Here is an 18,859-nt window from a genome sequence, read left to right as displayed (position 1 = left end):
CATGACCAAGGACTGTACATCCCATGACCAAGGACTGTACATCCCATGACCAAGGACTGTACATCCCATGACCAAGGACTGTACATCCCATGACCAAGGACTGTACATCCCATGACCAAGGACTGTACATCCCATGACCAAGGACTGTACATCCCATGACCAAGGACTGTACATCCCATGACCAAGGACTGTACATCCCATGACCAAGGACTGTACATCCCATGACCAAGGACTGTACATCCCATGACCAAGGACTGTACATCCCATGACCAAGGACTGTACATCCCATGACCAAGGACTGTACATCCCATGACCAAGGACTGTGCATCCCATGACCAAGGACTGTGCATCCCATGACCAAGGACTGTGCATCCCATGACCAAGGACTGTGCATCCCATGACCAAGGACTGTGCATCCCATGACCAAGGACTGTGCATCCCATGACCAAGGACTGTGCATCCCATGACCAAAGACTGTACATCACATGACCAAAGACTGTACATCACATGACCATGGACAGATTTCTATCCACTGGAAGTAAGCAGAATGACTGACGACATCAAGCAGAGATCTAGAAAACTGTACGGAATTGACACAAAGTATATCGGAAAATTCTCTAAACTTTTCATCATACAAACAATATTTGTGTGAAACTGGACAACCCCTTTAAGCTTTTATATCTAGAATATACCTTGTTTTTTTGTTAGAGAAGCAGGGGCACTCTTTGGTCGTTGGGCAGCACAACTGCTAAGCTTGTTTGCCTTCTTTTTCTGTAGTGCGGAATCATTGCCTCCATCTGTAGGCTTTTTTATTGAGCTACAAAAAGGGAGACAAAAGTAAAAATACAATGCAGGTTGCAAGGTAGAGTTAACGAAAAAATTTCAGGAATGAAAACAAACATCTAAGATCTAAGAAAATAAAATGCATGAGTTAAAACAAGGTTAGCATATTGCTAGAATATTTTATTTGCAGAAAATGTACTAATTTGCAAGTTAACCTTCAGCCCAAAAATCAACGCTTTAGTATGGGTTCTGGAATTTCAGGGTCAGAGGGAGAAGTGAAGTCCTATCTGTGAAGCCAAATCAGTGGGGTTAGTATTTTCTTACTCTTATGGTTACAGATACAGATGGTTTTTAGAATACTAGAGGACACATATATATTCTGGAGTTGTAGATGCTCAGTCACATGTACATACAGAACCCGAATAGTAAGGTAAACAGACCTGCCCGAATCCTGACTTTCTCCTTCAAGGATCTTGCGTTTGGCAGTGGTCCCGTTGGAAATCTTTACAGTAGACTTTGATTTTGTGCCTGTTTAAAGACAAACAATATGGAAGAAATTAGAAAACTGTGGATGGCATGGGTCACATTTTGCCTGGAGACAAATGTGAATAAGAAAAATGAAAAACCTATTTAGGCTAAGGCCCCGCATTATGGAAATGAAACCCCCCCCATGCCTATAAGCAAGGTTACAGCCTAAAGTTTCCCATTCATGGAAATGACTATAATGCTTAAAGGGATTCTACCATTAAACCTTTTTTTTTTTTTTGTGGAGAAGACCTTTAGAAAGGTTATTCGTCTCTTACCTTTAGACGTGGTCTCCGCTGCGCCGTTCCTTAGAAATACCGGTTTTTATGGTATGCAAATGAGTTCTCTTGCAGCAATGGGGGCGGGCCCTAGCGCTCAAACAGCGCGTTGAGCAAAGCAGACTGCGCAGGCGCACAGGCCACGGGAAAATGGCCACTAACAATACTGTGCAAGTCTGCTCTGCCCAAGGCCCTTGGCTTAGAAGTTATGAGCCTGCACCAGAAGAAGACATTGAAGATGACGGAAGGAAGTGGCGCTGGAGACAATTATATGGCAGCGATGGGGACGCCCCCATCAGTGTTTGAGCACTGGGGCCGGCCCCCATTGCTGCGAGATAACCATTTGCATACCGGTAAAAACCGGTATTTCTAAGGAACGGCGCAGCGGAGACCACATTTAAAGGTAAGAGACGAATAGCCTTTCTAAAGGCTATTCCGACGTCTTATCTACACAAAACAGTGTTTTAGTGGTAGAATCCCTTTAACATTGATTTGAGATATATTAAAGGAAAGAAGGTGAATTAGAGTTAAAATTGCTAGTAGTAAATCCAAGATACTAAATATTAACACCACAAACAACCATATGAACAAAAGTCTAATGTTTGGTAGTGTAAAATGACACTCTAAACCAGACCTGGGCAATGTACGGCCCGCGGCCACATCCGGCCTTCTGACTGGTTCTGTCAGGCCCGCATAGCTTGTGGGATAAAAGTAGATGCCGAATGGTAAGTCCACTAAAAGACCTGTGATGATGTCATCATAGGTCCTTTAGCTCAACTAGGATAGGCTAAGACTCATTAGTGGGCGGGGTTGGGAGTGTTTTCCCTCCTACAGATTCAGATCTGATGAAGGTTGTACTGAGTTAACTGAAACGTCCTATACATATTTTATACCACAAGAAACCTTTAGAATCTGTATCTCAAAAACCCTGGCGTACCAAGTTTATCTACCAATATCCTATAAACCAATCGTGTATATTTCAGTTTGTCGAAACTTTAACCCCGCCAAAGCCATTGTGTGCTGTAAGCATCATTTATTGTCATGACACAAAGTTTATAGGGCTTATCCAGCTTACAAAAAAAAAAATTGCAAAAACATCTATAGTCTGCAACAAGAGAATCAATAAGAACTTCTCAGTTTCCCTGTGCTGGAATTTGGACAGTCCTCCTTGTCTCATTCAATAGTCACTGTGGTTACCTGCCCTACTACTAGCATCATGGCTACCATTACTGAGCCACAAAGCCAGCAACACAACATGTGGCTATGGCCGCCATTAACAGGCTGCAGTGATCACATACTGAAGGAACATAAACCAAGAGGACTTCACAGATACGTTGCTGGATTGCTGAAGGCAGATCCCAACATTATTATATAGCCATTTCCAAAATATGTGTGCAAATTGTAAAACCTATATGAGTGCTGGCCAGAGAAACCGCCCCAACCGATGGCTCACATACACCAGGAGTGTCACCAGGCATCCGGGAGCATTGTGTCGCTCAATACCATCCGTAAGGAAGCATCTGCTGGGGTCTACCAACTATTGTATAGGAAGAAATGTGGTTTTTCTCTTCTACCACAGGTGGCCATATACTTATTGGTAGACAGTGTACAAAGAGGTGCTGTAACCCTAAGTCACTCCCATTCCAATGTTTACTGGCTCCTCGCTGGTCTCTACTTGCTGGTCCCAGCTTGACACACAGCAGACGCTACCCTGAGGTGGGACACCACTGAAGTCAGCGATTGGACAGGACCAAGACGTAGAGACCAGTAGAGTTTATTTTTATCCCATTCGAGCTTGTTTTAAATGTTATTTTTGCTTGGACAACCCCCTTTAATAAAAAGAGAGGCAATTTATTCAGGACTCTGAATAGTTTTAAAGAGTGCCTTATCCCTTCTTTAAAAAAAAAAAAAAAAAACCACCCCATAGATTTGATCGGGCATTGTGTAAAGCTTCATTTCCCCTTTAGTGGCACTTAAGACTTTCATATGATCAGCTTAAAAGGATTTGTACTTTAGACAAGCCCTTTAACTTTAGACGTTATCCGCTATAGATAGGGTAGGGGATAACATCATGACTGACTGGAGGCCCAAACACCCAGACCCCACCAATCCTGAGAGCAGGGATACAACTCTCCTTCCTGGTGGACCAGCAGGGCACACGCTCCATTCCTTACCTATGGGGGTGTTGGAGAACATCTAGTACACAGCTCTACTATCTCCAGCATCTCCATAGAAAATAAATGGACCAGCAGAGAGAATACTCGGTCTGTCTGTCACTCCATGAGGACGGAGGAACCAGACACCTGGTCTTGTAGTGCTCGGGGAACTCCAATGGGGGCAGTGGATAACTTCTAACGTTGGTGCAACCCAATTAATGTCAAGGGACATTTCGAAGTAGGGATCGTCAAAAGAGAAACCCCTAGCCGCCATTCTGTCTTTGCATGGACAGACACAACAGCTTGTCCATGTATATAATATATTTTGAGGAAACATCACATAGTACATCCAGTATATACTCACCTACAGCTGGATCTTTTGGACCATCAATACTGCTTTTCAAGGTTTTACTGACTGGAGGAGAACTTGTTGCAGAATGTGGTTGCTCCTCAGCTCCATGTTCCCCTGAAGAGGAGCTTGAGTTGGGAAGTTCTCCATTGCAGTTTATAGACTTGACACTTTGCAAAGAACCTTTCACCGGTGAAGCTGGATCCTTGTCAGACTTCTTCAGTGACTTAACTTTAGTTGGTGGGTTGGAACTTCCATTTGTCACTTTGGGCCTAGTTCCCATCCGTATAGAAGTCGTTGGTTTTGGCGTGGCGGCAGCATCACCTTTGGAAGCACAGCTTTCAATCTTTGACTGGTCGTGATTTTCCGATTTGGTTTTTAGACTGGTTTTTGGTTTGGCCGTAGCTGCTTTTTCAGTAGGTTTTACGTCTTTAGCTCCTTTAGTCACAACTTTCTTTATATCCTTTCCTTTTACGTCATCCTCTTTTCCTTTTCCGGAAGAACTCCTAGTTAGGTGAGTCGTATGCCCAGAAGCGCCTAAAGAATCAGATTTCATCTTCCTGTGCTTGAGCAAAACACTGTCCGACAATCTCTTATTCTCAGTCGTCTGAGATTCTCCCGACTTCACGCTTTTAGTTCGGTTTTGCTGTAATGAAGAAGACATCAATAAACAACCGGGGATTATTTCCTAAACAGAAAGAGGTCACATTTATACGTGGGGTCAACCAGACATCCCACCGACTCCAACTGTGTCCGCTTAGATGGCATCAAGATTCTCGGGCCAGTTGTCAAATCAGGAGAGAAAATTGCAATGTCTACAATTAGCTTAAAGGGGATATCCACTTTCTGGCTCCTTTTTGGCCAAGGAAAAGCGACTATTCAGCCATTGCGTATAACGTGACCAGCAAGTATAGAGACTTTCAGGGACCTGGGAAAAGTTATAATAATAGAAGTGGCGAGAGATAGGAGACGATTACTTTATATATTTTTTTTAAAGCATTCTGATCTTCGGCAAAAAAATTTCTACTGGCCAGACAACCCCTTTAAGGCCAGTTTTTAAACCCTTGTAATTCCCACTACATCATTACACCCACAATACCCAAATTTTCCATGCGTGCGTCCCAACTCATTCAAAATGGGTAACAAAACTCTCCGTTCTCCAGCAGTCAGACCCCCCCCTTCCCAATCTGCAAGTTATTTCCCCCTATCCTAAGGCTAGAGGATAACTTCTTAAGGTTGAACTACCCCTATAAAGATTACGATTTAAGTACAAAAATTTTTTAGGCCGTGGTGGCCCTATAAACAGATCAGAAAAATCACAGCGCTGACAAATAAGCCTTTCCCAAATCCCATTTCCATATGGAAGAAAAATATCTGTCCAGATTTTAGATCTTCTCCTGGATCTGCAAAAGCCCATTAAGTTGGAATGCAAATGGTAAAATCTACAGCAAAATTCGGCTCTACCACATGCAGATTTAAAGCTGGGTTTGTTCCAAAATCTCAGAGCTGTCTAAAAAAAAAAAAAAAAGAAAGAAATAAACCCACAACTATTCTAAATTATTTGATATCATGATCCAAACGTCTAACGTATTAGGTAGTCACTGACGAGGCTTTAGAACTATCCTGTCTACACACAAAGACATCCATTCTCACAGAGACTACAAGAACGTGCTGCACTATATATAGATATTAAGACATGAAGTCATTATTGCTTGTCCTAGCAACGAGACGGCTTTAAGGCCCCCGGCCAGAAACACAACTATTATCATGGCTCGGTCCCTGACCGTGAAGTCAATCATTTTTTTTTTAGCCAGGGACACTATACTCAGTGGAGACATTGCAACAGGACGGCTGATCCTCATATACCGTACACTACATACATACCATATTAATATACCTGCACGATACCATGCTTTGACCATCAGGAACATTACTGCAGCTAAGGACATGCTCATTTTGTATTACACATGCATGCAAAGCCACTGCAGTCACACCGTGCAAGACACCTGTATATAATTCTGGGAAACCGTATACCTCCAAGCCTACTTTTGGTACAATTTTCTGGATTTTTGACCTACATTTGCCACCCTATTGTTTGTACACACCACATTATTCCACCCGCCCCTGCATGCAAACAAATTTTGTCATACCTGGGAGCTTGTGAACGTGGGTTTTTTTGCAAGTCTTCTATCATCCCCTTTGTCAAAGGCAACTAGAATGCAAAGGAAAGAGACGGTTACTAAAGGCTGATACCCGGGCGCGCAGACACCGGCTTAGCTACGTATAGGCAAAGGGATGCATTTACACAAAAACCCAGTGAAAACATATTAGTGGAGGGGAGCCAGGAGCTTCTGGGAAATCATGCACCATTTTTTTTTTCCCTGATACACAATACCACGCTGCAAGCGATTCACCTCAGTGATGAAGGCGTCTGACACAGCAGCAGTCTATACCGCAGTAAAGGCACATGAGTGGCTTCTTACTATACTGGATTAGCTGCTAAGATTTCTTCTGGGAAATCCATAGAGAAGAACGGAAGTGAGAACATGGGAACGCTGATGGATGAAGCAATTATAACCCAATTCCATAAAGCATGCACAAAGATAATATGTGCTGCCTGCATTATACATGAACTTGCCATGCGGATTTCTGATGATTCTCTGCAGTTACTCTGGGCTGTGTGTTATTCTAGGACAACATATTGTGGGTTTTTTATATTATGTGATATTAAAAAATTATGCAGAGAGCAACAATATTACAAAATGTATCTATCTCTCTATATATATATCTATATATCTCCATATATCTATAGATAGACAGATATATATATATATATATATATATGGATAGATATAGATCTATGTGTGTGTATATATATATATATATATATATATATATATATATATATATATATACACATACACACACACACACACATACACAGATCTCTCGTGAAAGAGCCCGTATCGTCGGCATGTCGAAAATTCTCATTCATGTTTTTGACACTTGGTCAGCATCAATACACGCAGGGTCAGATTTGCTGACGCTTCATATCGCTGCTGGTGAGAAAGGTGAGACTTCTACATGCCGAAAAAAAAAACAACCCAAAAAACGCAACCTATAACGTTCATCTACAAAGGGCCGAGCAGACGCGATGCGGCTTCTATGGATCACTTTGATCAGGGGACAGATAATTATACAAGACGTCCTTCATTGTGCAGGATTTGCTCCGGCAGAATTAGACCAGGGATGTATTTTATGCAAATGTTATTCCGATGATAAAAAAAGGAATATTAATATTTACATACAGCTGTAATGTAGGGTGCGGATACGTGAGGATGCAAATCCACCTACCTGCTTGTATTTTGTCCTGATCACTCGGCCGCATCAATTTCCAGCCTTCTGTGTGCCGTACAGCATAAAAAGACTGGACCAGGAAGCTCCACAGCTTATCACGCAGAGCCTGGATCTTGCACGTAAAAACCTATGTTCAAGTAACAAATCAGCAGCTGTTCACAGGCACATTTCTATGGCAACCAGTCATTATATTCCTCTCGCTCTCGCCGAATCTACTGACTCCCTAAGCAATGTCAGTGATGTCATCACTTGGACTGGACTGCCTACCGCCTTACCAATGGCTCTCCATCCTGCTGCATTAGATTAGAAACCAGTGTGAATGTGACAGACGGAGGAAACGCCATCTTAAACAAACATGCTCATTTCTTCATTGGGATCTCTCTGCCAGCTGACTGCAAAGTCAAACACTCCCGGGAGCAATACTGAATGTGATTAAACATTCAACACTTGTTTGTTTCGTGTATGATACGGCGGATTTTTTTTTTTTTTTTTCCACCTACGACGCCTTCGCTACATATTTGTACTAACCATTACGTGGAGCTTGCCTTAAATAGGTTTGCAAAAATAATTGCAAAATGTGTCAAATTAAAAATAAATAAAAATAAGAATTTAGTAAGAATATAACACGGCGCAGCTTACTTGGTTGCATGCGCTGATACAGGGCGCACAATGCAGTCCCGATGTCTTGTTCTAATTGAATTTGATAAATCCCTTAATCTCTTTACTACGTGAGCCTCTGGGCAGCCCTGCCACTTACTGCACTGGCTCCCAGCATGGAAGAGGTTAATTACAGGAGTGTTTACCCGGGCTCTGCGGAGACGGCATCGCTTGTGCTGCATGCTATTTAAAGGGAAAGCGCTAAATTAATGTCATTTTTAGGATGATTACATTTAGACAGATACGATTTCCCTGAAGGTTATGATGCCTTTTACACGCAGAGAGATGATCTCCTGAAGGACGGTCCATGATCATCGCTCAATGTAAACATGCGCAACCATGAAAGGTTTGTCACAGATCCCATCTTTTATAGGTGTTTAAAAATGATGTCAGCACATACCGTGGCGTAAATGTGTAGTAGGGGGAACAGCCAACAGGACTCACTGTCAATCATAGTCATATGGAAGTAAAGGAGAGCTGATCGACTTCCAAAATCATTGATCAACGCTCATGACAGCAGTTTATCTGACAGTGTAAAATATGGAATGTACTATAGTTTGGCTTACAGTGGATTTATAGCCCTCAGACGTTCTATACTGGCACCCAGACCCCAAACTGATCAGCTGATTCACCTGTCTGAAGGAGCTCTATTCCAGTTAGATTGCATTCACATCAAGGGTTTCTTTAAAATTTTTTAAAAAATCTGTTTAATGGATGCAAAAACAAAACAAAAAAAACAACTAGGGCCCCTTCACATGGCGTAAGCGCGCTGCTCATTTAGACACGTACACGCGAGCGCTTCCAAACACATCCCATTCACTTCAATGGGAGCGCGCGTAAAGCCGGCTTTACGCGCACTCCCATGGAAGTGAATGGGATGTGTTTGGAAGCGCTCGCGTGTACGTGTCTAAATGAGCAGCGCGCTTACGCCGCGTGAAGGGGCCCTTATGCACACATATGCAAAAAGATTCGTCAAGAGAGTTATGTGGGGGAAAAATTTACTTTTGTTAATTTTTCTAGAACAGACACAAAAGTATTGTATACTACATTTTTGGTGACAAAAAAAAAAAAACAATCATTCTGTACATGGGCAGACTTTTTTTTTTGCATTTCAACAACATGATCTGATCCTACAGAAACTGACCTGTCTTTATTAAACACTGGTTTCCATCTGTTTTTAGCGTCAGTTTTTGGAATCTGTAAGACTGATCAATTAAACCAATGATCAAAATGTGATGATAATGGCCCCTAAAAGGATCTGCTACATGGATTTAAAAAAAAACCTTGATGTAAATACCCCCTATAATAGGCAGAGAGCTGTAGTACCCCAGTGCCACCACTATATGGTGGATGGGGCTGCAGTTATTCTCCTATTACTTGAATACGAGCAGAGCGGCTCTTCTACAGGCAGTCACATCTGCTTATATCGATAGCTCTAGATATTGAGAACCTGATCCTGTGCATGAAAATAAACACCCAGGAATCCGTACACGGTCCTTATTTCTGCTATTTCCTCAAAGATTGTAAGCTCTTGTAGGCAGGGTCCTTAGTCCTCTTGTTTGAAAGGGGAAAACTACTAGATCACAATTGGGATCTGCACTGATCATGGGAACCCAAATCCGGTGTCAGTACAGCAATGGTTGCACATGCATGCGGCTACTTGCTGGATCTCCCAACAGTGGGACCCCTGCCAATCCAACAGTTATCCCCTATCCAGTAGATTAGGGATCACTTGCTATTCATGGAATACCCCTTTAAAGCGAATTTGTTAGCAGGAAAATCGGACTAAATGGCAGTACCTTGTGGGGCGACTTCTACTCTGATTTTCTGCTTTGCAGTTGCATTCTCATGAAAATCAACTTTATTATTATTAAATTTATTTAATTTGAATAATAATAATAATAATAATAATAATAATAATAATAATAATATAAAAAAAAGAAGCTCTCTCTCCTCCTGTTGGGGCTTCATTCTCCACTCCATTTAATGGTCCCTTACTGCTACCAAGCATAAAACATTAATTTTCAAGGACATGGAGCAGCAATACAAAAGAAGACAGACCTCTTCGGAAAGTGTAGAAGCCACCCTACAAGGTACAATCATTAGTTTGATACAGATTTTCTTGCTGACCGTCTCCCTTTAAAGGAATTCTATCATTAGAAACCCTTTTTACAATAAATATACCTTTATTACTCTGATCCGCGCCGCAGCTCCTGAGGAATTTCTTTTTTCTTCCTTATGTAAATGAGTTTTCTTGCAGCACTGGGGGCGTTCCCAGTGCTGCTTGAAAACTTTCCAGTGACGCCTCTGTCTTCTTCTCTCACGCTCCTCTTCTCTAGGTCCAAAAGCGCCGACTGCACTTGCCCGTCGGCTATTTTCCTGTGGCCTCTCTCTTTCATCCACAGGAAAATGGCCGACGGACAAGCGCAGTTGGCACTTTTGGACCCAGAAAAGAGAAGCGGGAGAGAAGGCGGCGGAGGCGGTGAGAGAAAGTTTTCAAACAGCACTGGGGACGCCCCCAGTGCTGTTTGAGTGCAGCGGAACGCCCCCAGTGCTGCGAGAGAACTCACTTACATATGGAAGAAAGAAGTAATTCCTCAGGAACGGTGGCGCGGATCAGACTAATAAAGGTAAGAGAAGAATAGCCTATCTCAAGGCTATTCCTACATGTATTTATTGTAAAAAGGGTTTCTAATGATAGAATCCCTTTAATTGTAAACTCTTCCAACCAAGATCTCATTCCTAGTGATTGTATTGTTATTCAGTAATGTCTTTATACATATATTCCCTGAACTATAAAGTGCTATGCGATATACTGGTCTCATATGAAGATTAGTATTATTAGAAAATGTAATAATAGTAATAATAATAATAATAATAATAATAATAATAATAATAAAGAAATAACATTATTCTACATAATGCTTACTGAGGTTTGACAATGTATCTTTGACATTCATGATCACTGTAGACAGCTGGAATATTACAACATGTGCTGAGATATTTAGTCACTAGAACATTGTGCGATTCATATGAAATAATAATAATAGTCTTACAAGGATCACAGGATTATGAATGGGTCTGATGTCTAAGCCCCGTCTCTGTGTTTGCGCCTTGTCTAATTTTCCTGCATTGCAGTCTATTCTGTACAATGAATGGCCATGCAGTCACTATACAAAAACGAAGAGCAAAGCCTGGGAGCAGTATAATGCGAGATTAAGGCTGAGAAGCGAGTAAAATGGGACAACCTATTAAATCTGCTCCGATATTGTGTATTATATAACACCACACACATAGTATTCCTCCAGTGCTTTATGTAGTAGTGTAGAGGCTCCATACACTTCACGTATGGCTGTGCCGTAGTAAGGAGAGCGGCGTCCACCTCCCGTACTGCACACACCTGATTGGTTGTCACTGATCCATAAAACTGCACATTCCCTACACATCTCCAGGAGGAAAATAGCCAATAAACCATTACTACACTACAGGTGAACACAGCTATACCGAGATGTATAATGCAGCATTAACCATTTCATGACAGGCGACACTGTTCCATGATCAATGAGATGTATAACAATGACCTAACACACATGAATTCATTGAAGAGTAAAAAACCACAACATGGACTGTAGATTTTCTTGAGAACACATACAATTGGTAGACATTATACCTGTTGTGCAATGTGTGCACTACTGTCTTTTTTTAGCATTTTTTTTGGATGATCTGCAAATCAACCAAATGTGGTAAAATAGGAATATTGCAGATTTTTGAAAATGCATCCTGCTCGGTTATGGATTCAATATGGAGAAACAGCAGCAATGAAAATGTTAAACCTCGGTCCAACTCGTTCTCCTTCATAAACAGCCCATGTTCTGGAAAAAGCCAAAAGCTGCCCCTGACACAAGTCTAAATAAGACCCTAAGGTGACATCCGATAATAGCAATAATGATAGATTTAATAATTATTTTGTTTTGGACCTTCACCCAAAACTGGCCCTGACTACACAACTTTGGCTGCACTCCTTTCAATTATATGGGTCTGCCAAGGATAGCCAAATTCTCTCCGGTGGACACAGAGATAAAAGGAGCTGAAGTGCACATGTGTGAATATGCCACTCCATTTCTACAGAGTAGAAGGAACCACATTCTCATAGTAAGGGGGGGGGGGACCCCAATCAATCAGACATCTATGCCTTGTCCTGTAGTTAAAGGGCTGAAATCTCTCCAATGTGGGACTATTAAAGGATTGTCTTATCTTATCTTTCCAGCCCCAAATGCATGTTTCATGCTGACACCCTATCTAGGTCATCAGTATTTGATGGTGGTGGACCACACGATGGTGGTGGTTGACTGAGGGGGACAGTACTGCAAACTAAGTATAGCAGGGAGGCTACAGCCAGTTGTCTTACAGACTATGAGAAGAAGGAGGACATGGCTGAGCTCCTGGGACACAGATCATTTATTTATATACTGCTGAGTTATACACAGTCCAGTCCTATTAATGTGACCGCCGCCTACTTTTGACATCAACGTTAAATAACCAATCGCAGAAGTCACGTGTCATCAGCTATCTGGGTGCACTCATCATTGTGGAAGGCACGATGGATGCATCTATCCTTGCGGACCATGTTTACCCCTACATGTGAATTGTTTTTCCTCAGGATGATGGCATCTACCAGCAGGACAATGCGACATGTCATAAAGCTCGCAGTGTACGTATGTGGTTTGAAGAGCACCAGGATGAGTTTACCGTACTCCCTTGGCCAGCAAATTCCCCGGACTTAAACCCAATCGAGAATCTGTCAGACCATCTCGAACGGATTGTTCACGTCATGGATGCTCAACTGCGTAACCTAGCACAGCTGGCCACGGCACTGGAGTCGGCATGGCTCAACATCCCAGTGAACATCATCACAACATCCCCTCTCTTCCTGCACGTCTCGCAGCGGTCCGCTCTGCCAAAGGGGGTTATTCTGGATTTTGACAGGTGGTCACGTTAATGTCACTGGACTGTGTAACAGTAACAGAGCCAAGGGAAGGAGGAACTACTGGAATATACAATTTTTTGCACAATTTCTGTGTTTAGTGTTCCCCTAAGGTTGGAAGGAGGTCATGTTACATACCAAACAGGTCCACGTTACTTGGAATGATTATTTTTTGGAGCCTGGATTGTATTGTTTATTTCATAAAAAAAGAAGCTGATGCATTATAAGAGCTGGCTCATATCCAGTCCTTATTCAATGTGATCGTCCTCCCATGACATAGCCAATTCTTCTCTGGGGCCTAGTTTCCAGTATACAATACTGCTTGATCAACTTCATCACTCCCACAGTGTCTGCTTACCTGGTAGCACAAAGAGATTCCTATTAGAAGCTTCTATCAAAGAATACTATGATTCAATGATCAAAGACACCAGCACAACTAGAAGAGACTGAAGAGAGATGACCACGGCTGCCCACGCACTGCTGCCGACCTTAAACCAGGTATAAATCCATAGGAAACAATCATATACAAATTCCAGGGCACCTGGGATATAGCTCCCGCCCCAGGAGCAATAGAGGTCAACACAAAATGCTGCCCAGCCCTGGACCCTAAAATATGACCCGATATTTGCAGATAGAACCAGTGTCACGACAGACTCAAATCTTTTGCCTGCGGCTATTGATCCATGAGCTGTCCATAATCTCAGCCTTATCATCCACTATCAGGGGTGAACCTAGCCTTTTTGCCGCCTGAGGCGGACAACAGAAAACCGTCCCCCCAATCCCAAAATTGTTTCAATTTTTGGACCCCATGCTGTGTAGTGATTAACCCCCCCACCGGTGTCCGTTTACCTGCAGATCCCTGTTCTTCATGGTCAGGTCCTCTGTCCGGTCTTCAGAGCGACCCCCCACCCCCCACGTAGGACGCAGGCACACGTCGGTTGCGGGCCTGATTACGTGGCCACGTCACCCGGCGTGTGAAGAGGAGGGGGCTGGGCGGAGCGGACGGGGTGGCGTTAGTATGCAGAGAGCAGGCAGGGAGAGGAACTGCTCTCTGCAAAGCGTAAGGGGCGGCCGCTGGAGCAGCGCTGTAATAGGTAATAGGCGCTGCGTCCACAGGGCCGCTCCAAACAACCGCTCGCTTCCCCTGTCAGGCTGGCGAGATGGTGACGCTAAGCCAGTCCAAGACAGCTTGTCCTGGACTGGCTTAGGTCAGTAAAAATGCCGCCCCCTCCGGGGCCCCGGCATAGTGCCGCCTGAAGCAGTCACTTCAGGTCGCCTCATGAGAGGTGCGGCGCTGTCCACTATAGTGCGGTGCATGTGCCTACTGATCCACAACCGGTACATGAATGGCATTATAGAGTACGATGTGGTTGAGATCATAGACATCATGTGGATCATGTAGACGTATGGATAAGAACTGAGTTAGAGAGCAGTGACACAAATGCTTTTAAAGAAGACAGAGTAACCAGCCACGAGGACTGGGGCCACTAAACCACAAGCTTAGCGTTAGGCTCTCACACCGGCCTATAACAGTTTTGGTTGTGCTTCTATTAAGTTTTATGACATTTAAAAGGATCGTACCATTATAGACACCTATCCCTTATCCACAGGAGAGAGGATAAAAGGTCAGGTTGTTGGTGGACCGACCAGTGGCACTCCTAGCATTCACGAGAACATGGGCCTGAAAGTTCTATGGATAAAGCACAATTGCAATGGTGTAACCAGCATTGCTTTAACCTATATGGGACTGCTGGAGACTATAGTCCTGACAGCCCCATAAATGTGGATGGAGAGCCGGCCACACAAGTGCACTGATGCTTCAGCAGGACTTCTGGGCCCCTGTTTTCCTGATTGTTGTGGATAGGAGATAAGTGTAGGTAATGATATACTGTAACTTGCCAAAAATGAGCCTTGGATTCAGCTCCAGTGGTTCTGGGCACATCACATTGCACTGGTGAAGCAGAGGACAGTGCACCTTGCTCTATGGTGCATGCAGAGTGAAGAGCACTGGACTGTCCTTAGCTTCAAAGGTGCAACACACAAGTATCCGGAGCCACTGGAGTCCCGAACTGATCTCTGGCAACATAAATGTCATTATACTTATAACCAGAGGAGCGGCCAAGACAGATGTTGTCTGGTATGAGACTCTAAACATGCTGGTTATCTTGTGGCCTCAAATCTGGGCATTCAAAGTGAGCCGATGCCTTGTACCATTGTATCTTCACACTGGGAGGACTCTAATTGCTGTTGTGTAATTGTCAGTGATGGCTGAATAAATGGCTCACATAGAAATGCTATAATGGTATCATGTAATGCTTAAAAGGTATTGCATCAAGGGGGAAGTTTGGGCGGCTTTATGCTAAAATACAGCAAAGTAAGAGCGTGGTGACACTTGCCATTTCGTTTTCTGTTGCCAAATGTAGTAAGTCATCCAATGCCATGTACAGAGAGGAGCAGTTCTGAAACGAAATGTTTTTCTCAATTTCATTAAAAACATGTTCTAAAAGATATGGTCGACTGCTCATCCCCTGGGCCTAAATGGAAGAAGAGATGAAATGCGGTTAATTTATTTCTCATGACAGAAATGCGAGAGAGGAGAAAAAAAAAATACGGAGATGGTGTCAAGAAAAAACTCTCCCTACATTTAGTCATGGAAACTTATGCTAGGTTAAAATGGAAACCTAATCCACTTAATAAAACAGTTACCCACGGTGTTGTCTTGTTATGTCCCCTATGTTGTCAGGCACCTATTGGCCCTACTTTTTTTTTTTTTTTTTTTAAATTGTCCGTTGTTTTTTGAAAAATTTGCAATAAAGCTTTGAAATAAAAAAAAAAAAAAAAAGTTATCCATGGAAACCCATAGACCCCCATAGAGTACAATGCGGTACAATTTGCAGTTCACTCCCTGTTATTAGGGCAGTCCCGTCCATAGACACAATAAAAAGCAAGACAACTTTGCTGTAAGTGGAGGGACGGGTTCATTCACAAAGTGAATGGATAAAGGAGGGACGGATCCTCCTCACAGCCTCAACACATGTCTGCAAACTGCTCTCTCTGTGCAGTGAACTGAACATTTTGCACATCTCACAGCTTACAATGTGAAAAAAAAAAAAAGTCTTTGTGTACTTGTAACTACTTCTGGATGCTTGTATGATTACAGATGGGATATTAGTCACAGACAACAAGCAGCTTTTCTGACTGTGCTCATAGATGACTCTTTTCCTGTTGCAGGGATGCATGTCTGCATGTATTTGCCCTGCATTTAAAGGGATCCTATCAGTCACACACTATTTTTTCTAGGTACCATGTTGGAATAGCCTTAAGAAAGACTATTCGTCTCCTACCTTTCGTTGTCTTCTCTGTGCCGCCGTTCGCCTACAATCCCGGTTCTTGTCAGCATGCAAATTGGCTCTCTTGCAGCACTGGGGGCATTCCCATTGCTGCGAGAGAACTCTCTCCAGCGCCGCCTCCATCTTCAGGAGCGTCCTCTTCAGCCTCTTCTTCCGGCGGTGGCTTGTAACTTCTAGGCTTCGGGCCTGTGGGCAGAGCAGACTGCGCATGCCCACAGGCCACAAGAAAATGGCCGCTTACAATACTGTGCAAACGGCCAACAGTGAGGATGCTTCTGAAAAACTGATAGGACATCACATATGAAGACTTACACGGTCAGAGATCAGACTGTCCAGTAAGATCTTGCACTTATTTCTACTTTTCGTGACAACTCAGTTACCCTTTAAAAACACTGGAAAAACTGTGTGTGATAAAAGAGGCCTAAACGGCTAAAAATCATGATCCGTCTTATTATAGCCAGAACAAGACCTACATCGGTTTGATCATTGTGTTCCCGTATAAATTATTTATATGGGCTCAAGTGATCAGGACTGAAAAAAATATTACAGCAAATTGTCCTAAGAGATGACGGAAATTTATGTGTGTTGAATTTTTGCCAGCACAATGCTGGTATACAAAATCTGAACAAAAACAATGTTTGTATAGGTTTATATAGGTTTGTGTAGGATTTCTATAGGCTTTTATGTGATTTGTATAGGTTTGCAGCCCTTGCCATGTCTACGTTCCAAATTTCAAGGTCTTCTGCATACAAAAAAAATCTGGAGTCTAAATAAGAGTCTAAATATTATATCAGGCACCAAAATGAACAGCATTGATTGCTCGGGAATAGAGATGAGCGAACACTAAAATGTTCGAGGTTCGAAATTCGATTCGAACAGCCGCTCAATGTTCGTGTGTTCGAACGGGTTTCGAACCCCATTATAGTCTATGGGGAACAGATACTCGTTAAGGGGGAAACCCAAATCCGTGTCTGGAGGGTCACCAAGTCCACTATGACACCCCAGGAAATGATGCCAACACCTCTGGAATGACACTGGGACAGCAGGGGAAGCATGCCTGGGGGCATCTAACACACCAAAGACCCTCTATTACCCCAACATCACAGCCTAACAACTACACACTTTACACACTCAATACCACCTCTCTGACAGTAGGAAAACACCTTGAAACATGTGTATTTGGCACTTGCAGTGAGGAGAGCTTGTCACCAGCAGTGAATTTGGCCCTTGTAGTAAGTTGAGGTTGGCACCAACATTTGTTTTGAAAATCAGGGTGGATTGAGCCTCTAACCAGCAGAGTTTGGGCAAATTCATGGTGGAGGGAGCCTCTAACCAGCCCAGTTTGGACCAATTCATGGTGGAGGGAGCCTCTAAAAAACCCAGTTTGGACCAATTCATGGTGGAGGGAGCCTCTAAACAGCCCAGTTTGGGCAAATTCATGGTGGAGGGAGCCTCTAAACAGCCCAGTTTGGGCAAATTCATGGTGGAGGGAGCCTCTAACCAGCAGAGTTGGTGGAAATCAGGGTGGAGGGAGCCTCTAACCAGCAGAGTTGGGGGAAATCAGGGTGGAGGGAGCCTAGTATTAGCAGAATTGTGCAACGCTTATGGTGGATGAGTATGAGGATGCGGAGGAATTGGAGAGGTTGAGTACAGACATGGAGTTTCATGTTGGGGTGCTTTACACAGGTGGGCACAAAAATGACGGCTCTACCCAGTGGTGGTTCATTTTTATCAAAGTGAGCTGGTCGGCACTCTCAGCTGACAGACGGGTGCGCTTGTCAGTGATGATGCCACCGGCTGCACTGAACACCCTCTCAGATAGGACGCTGGCGGCAGGACAGGACAGCACCTCCAAGGCATATAGGGCAAGTTCAAGCCACAGGTCCAACTTCGACACCCAATACGTGTAGGGCGCAGAGGGGTCGGAGAGGACAGGGCTGTGGTCGGAAAGGTATTCCCGCAACATGCGCCTATACTTCTCACGCCTGGTGACACTAGGACCCTCCGTGGCGGCACTTTGGCGAGGGGGTGCCATCAAGGTGTCCCAGACCTTAGACAGTGTGCCCCTCGTTTGTGTGGACCGGTGAGAACTTGGTTGCCTACTGGAGGAACTGCCCTCCCTGCCGCCAACGTCACATGCTGGAAACATCTCCATCATATTCTGCACCAATTGCCTGTGGCAAGCATTGATGCGATTGGCCCTCCCCTCTACCGGAATAAAAGACGAGATGTTGTTTTTATACCGGGGGTCAAGGATAGCAAAGATCCAGTACTGGTTGTCCTCCATGATTTTGACAATACGCTTGTCGGTTGTAAAGCACCCCAACATGAACTCAGCCATGTCTGCCACAGTGTTAGTTGGCATGACTCCTCTGGCCCCACCGGAAAGTTCAATCTCCATTTCCTCCTCATCCTCCATG

The 18,859-nt window shown here is 43.6% G+C and overlaps 1 protein-coding gene across 2 annotated transcripts in view; it reads right to left on the bottom strand.

Moving 5' to 3' along the window:
• Positions 1-18,859, bottom strand: part of BTBD8 (BTB domain containing 8) — a 60,521-nt gene that overhangs the window by 10,834 nt on the left and 30,828 nt on the right. For both annotated transcript variants that reach the window (XM_075286534.1, XM_075286535.1), the window contains exons 11-16: positions 15,486-15,623; positions 7,446-7,575; positions 6,242-6,303; positions 4,107-4,737; positions 1,224-1,311; positions 693-817 (exon numbers count right to left, since the gene is read on the bottom strand). In XM_075286534.1, the coding sequence (XP_075142635.1) occupies positions 693-817; positions 1,224-1,311; positions 4,107-4,737; positions 6,242-6,303; positions 7,446-7,575; positions 15,486-15,623 (1,174 nt within the window). The remainder of the gene's footprint in view (positions 1-692; positions 818-1,223; positions 1,312-4,106; positions 4,738-6,241; positions 6,304-7,445; positions 7,576-15,485; positions 15,624-18,859) is intronic.

The sequence above is a fragment of the Leptodactylus fuscus genome, chromosome 9 (genome assembly GCF_031893055.1).
Source record: "Leptodactylus fuscus isolate aLepFus1 chromosome 9, aLepFus1.hap2, whole genome shotgun sequence".
Classification (NCBI taxonomy): domain Eukaryota; kingdom Metazoa; phylum Chordata; class Amphibia; order Anura; family Leptodactylidae; genus Leptodactylus; species Leptodactylus fuscus.
This window is presented reverse-complemented; position numbering and strand designations above follow the sequence as displayed.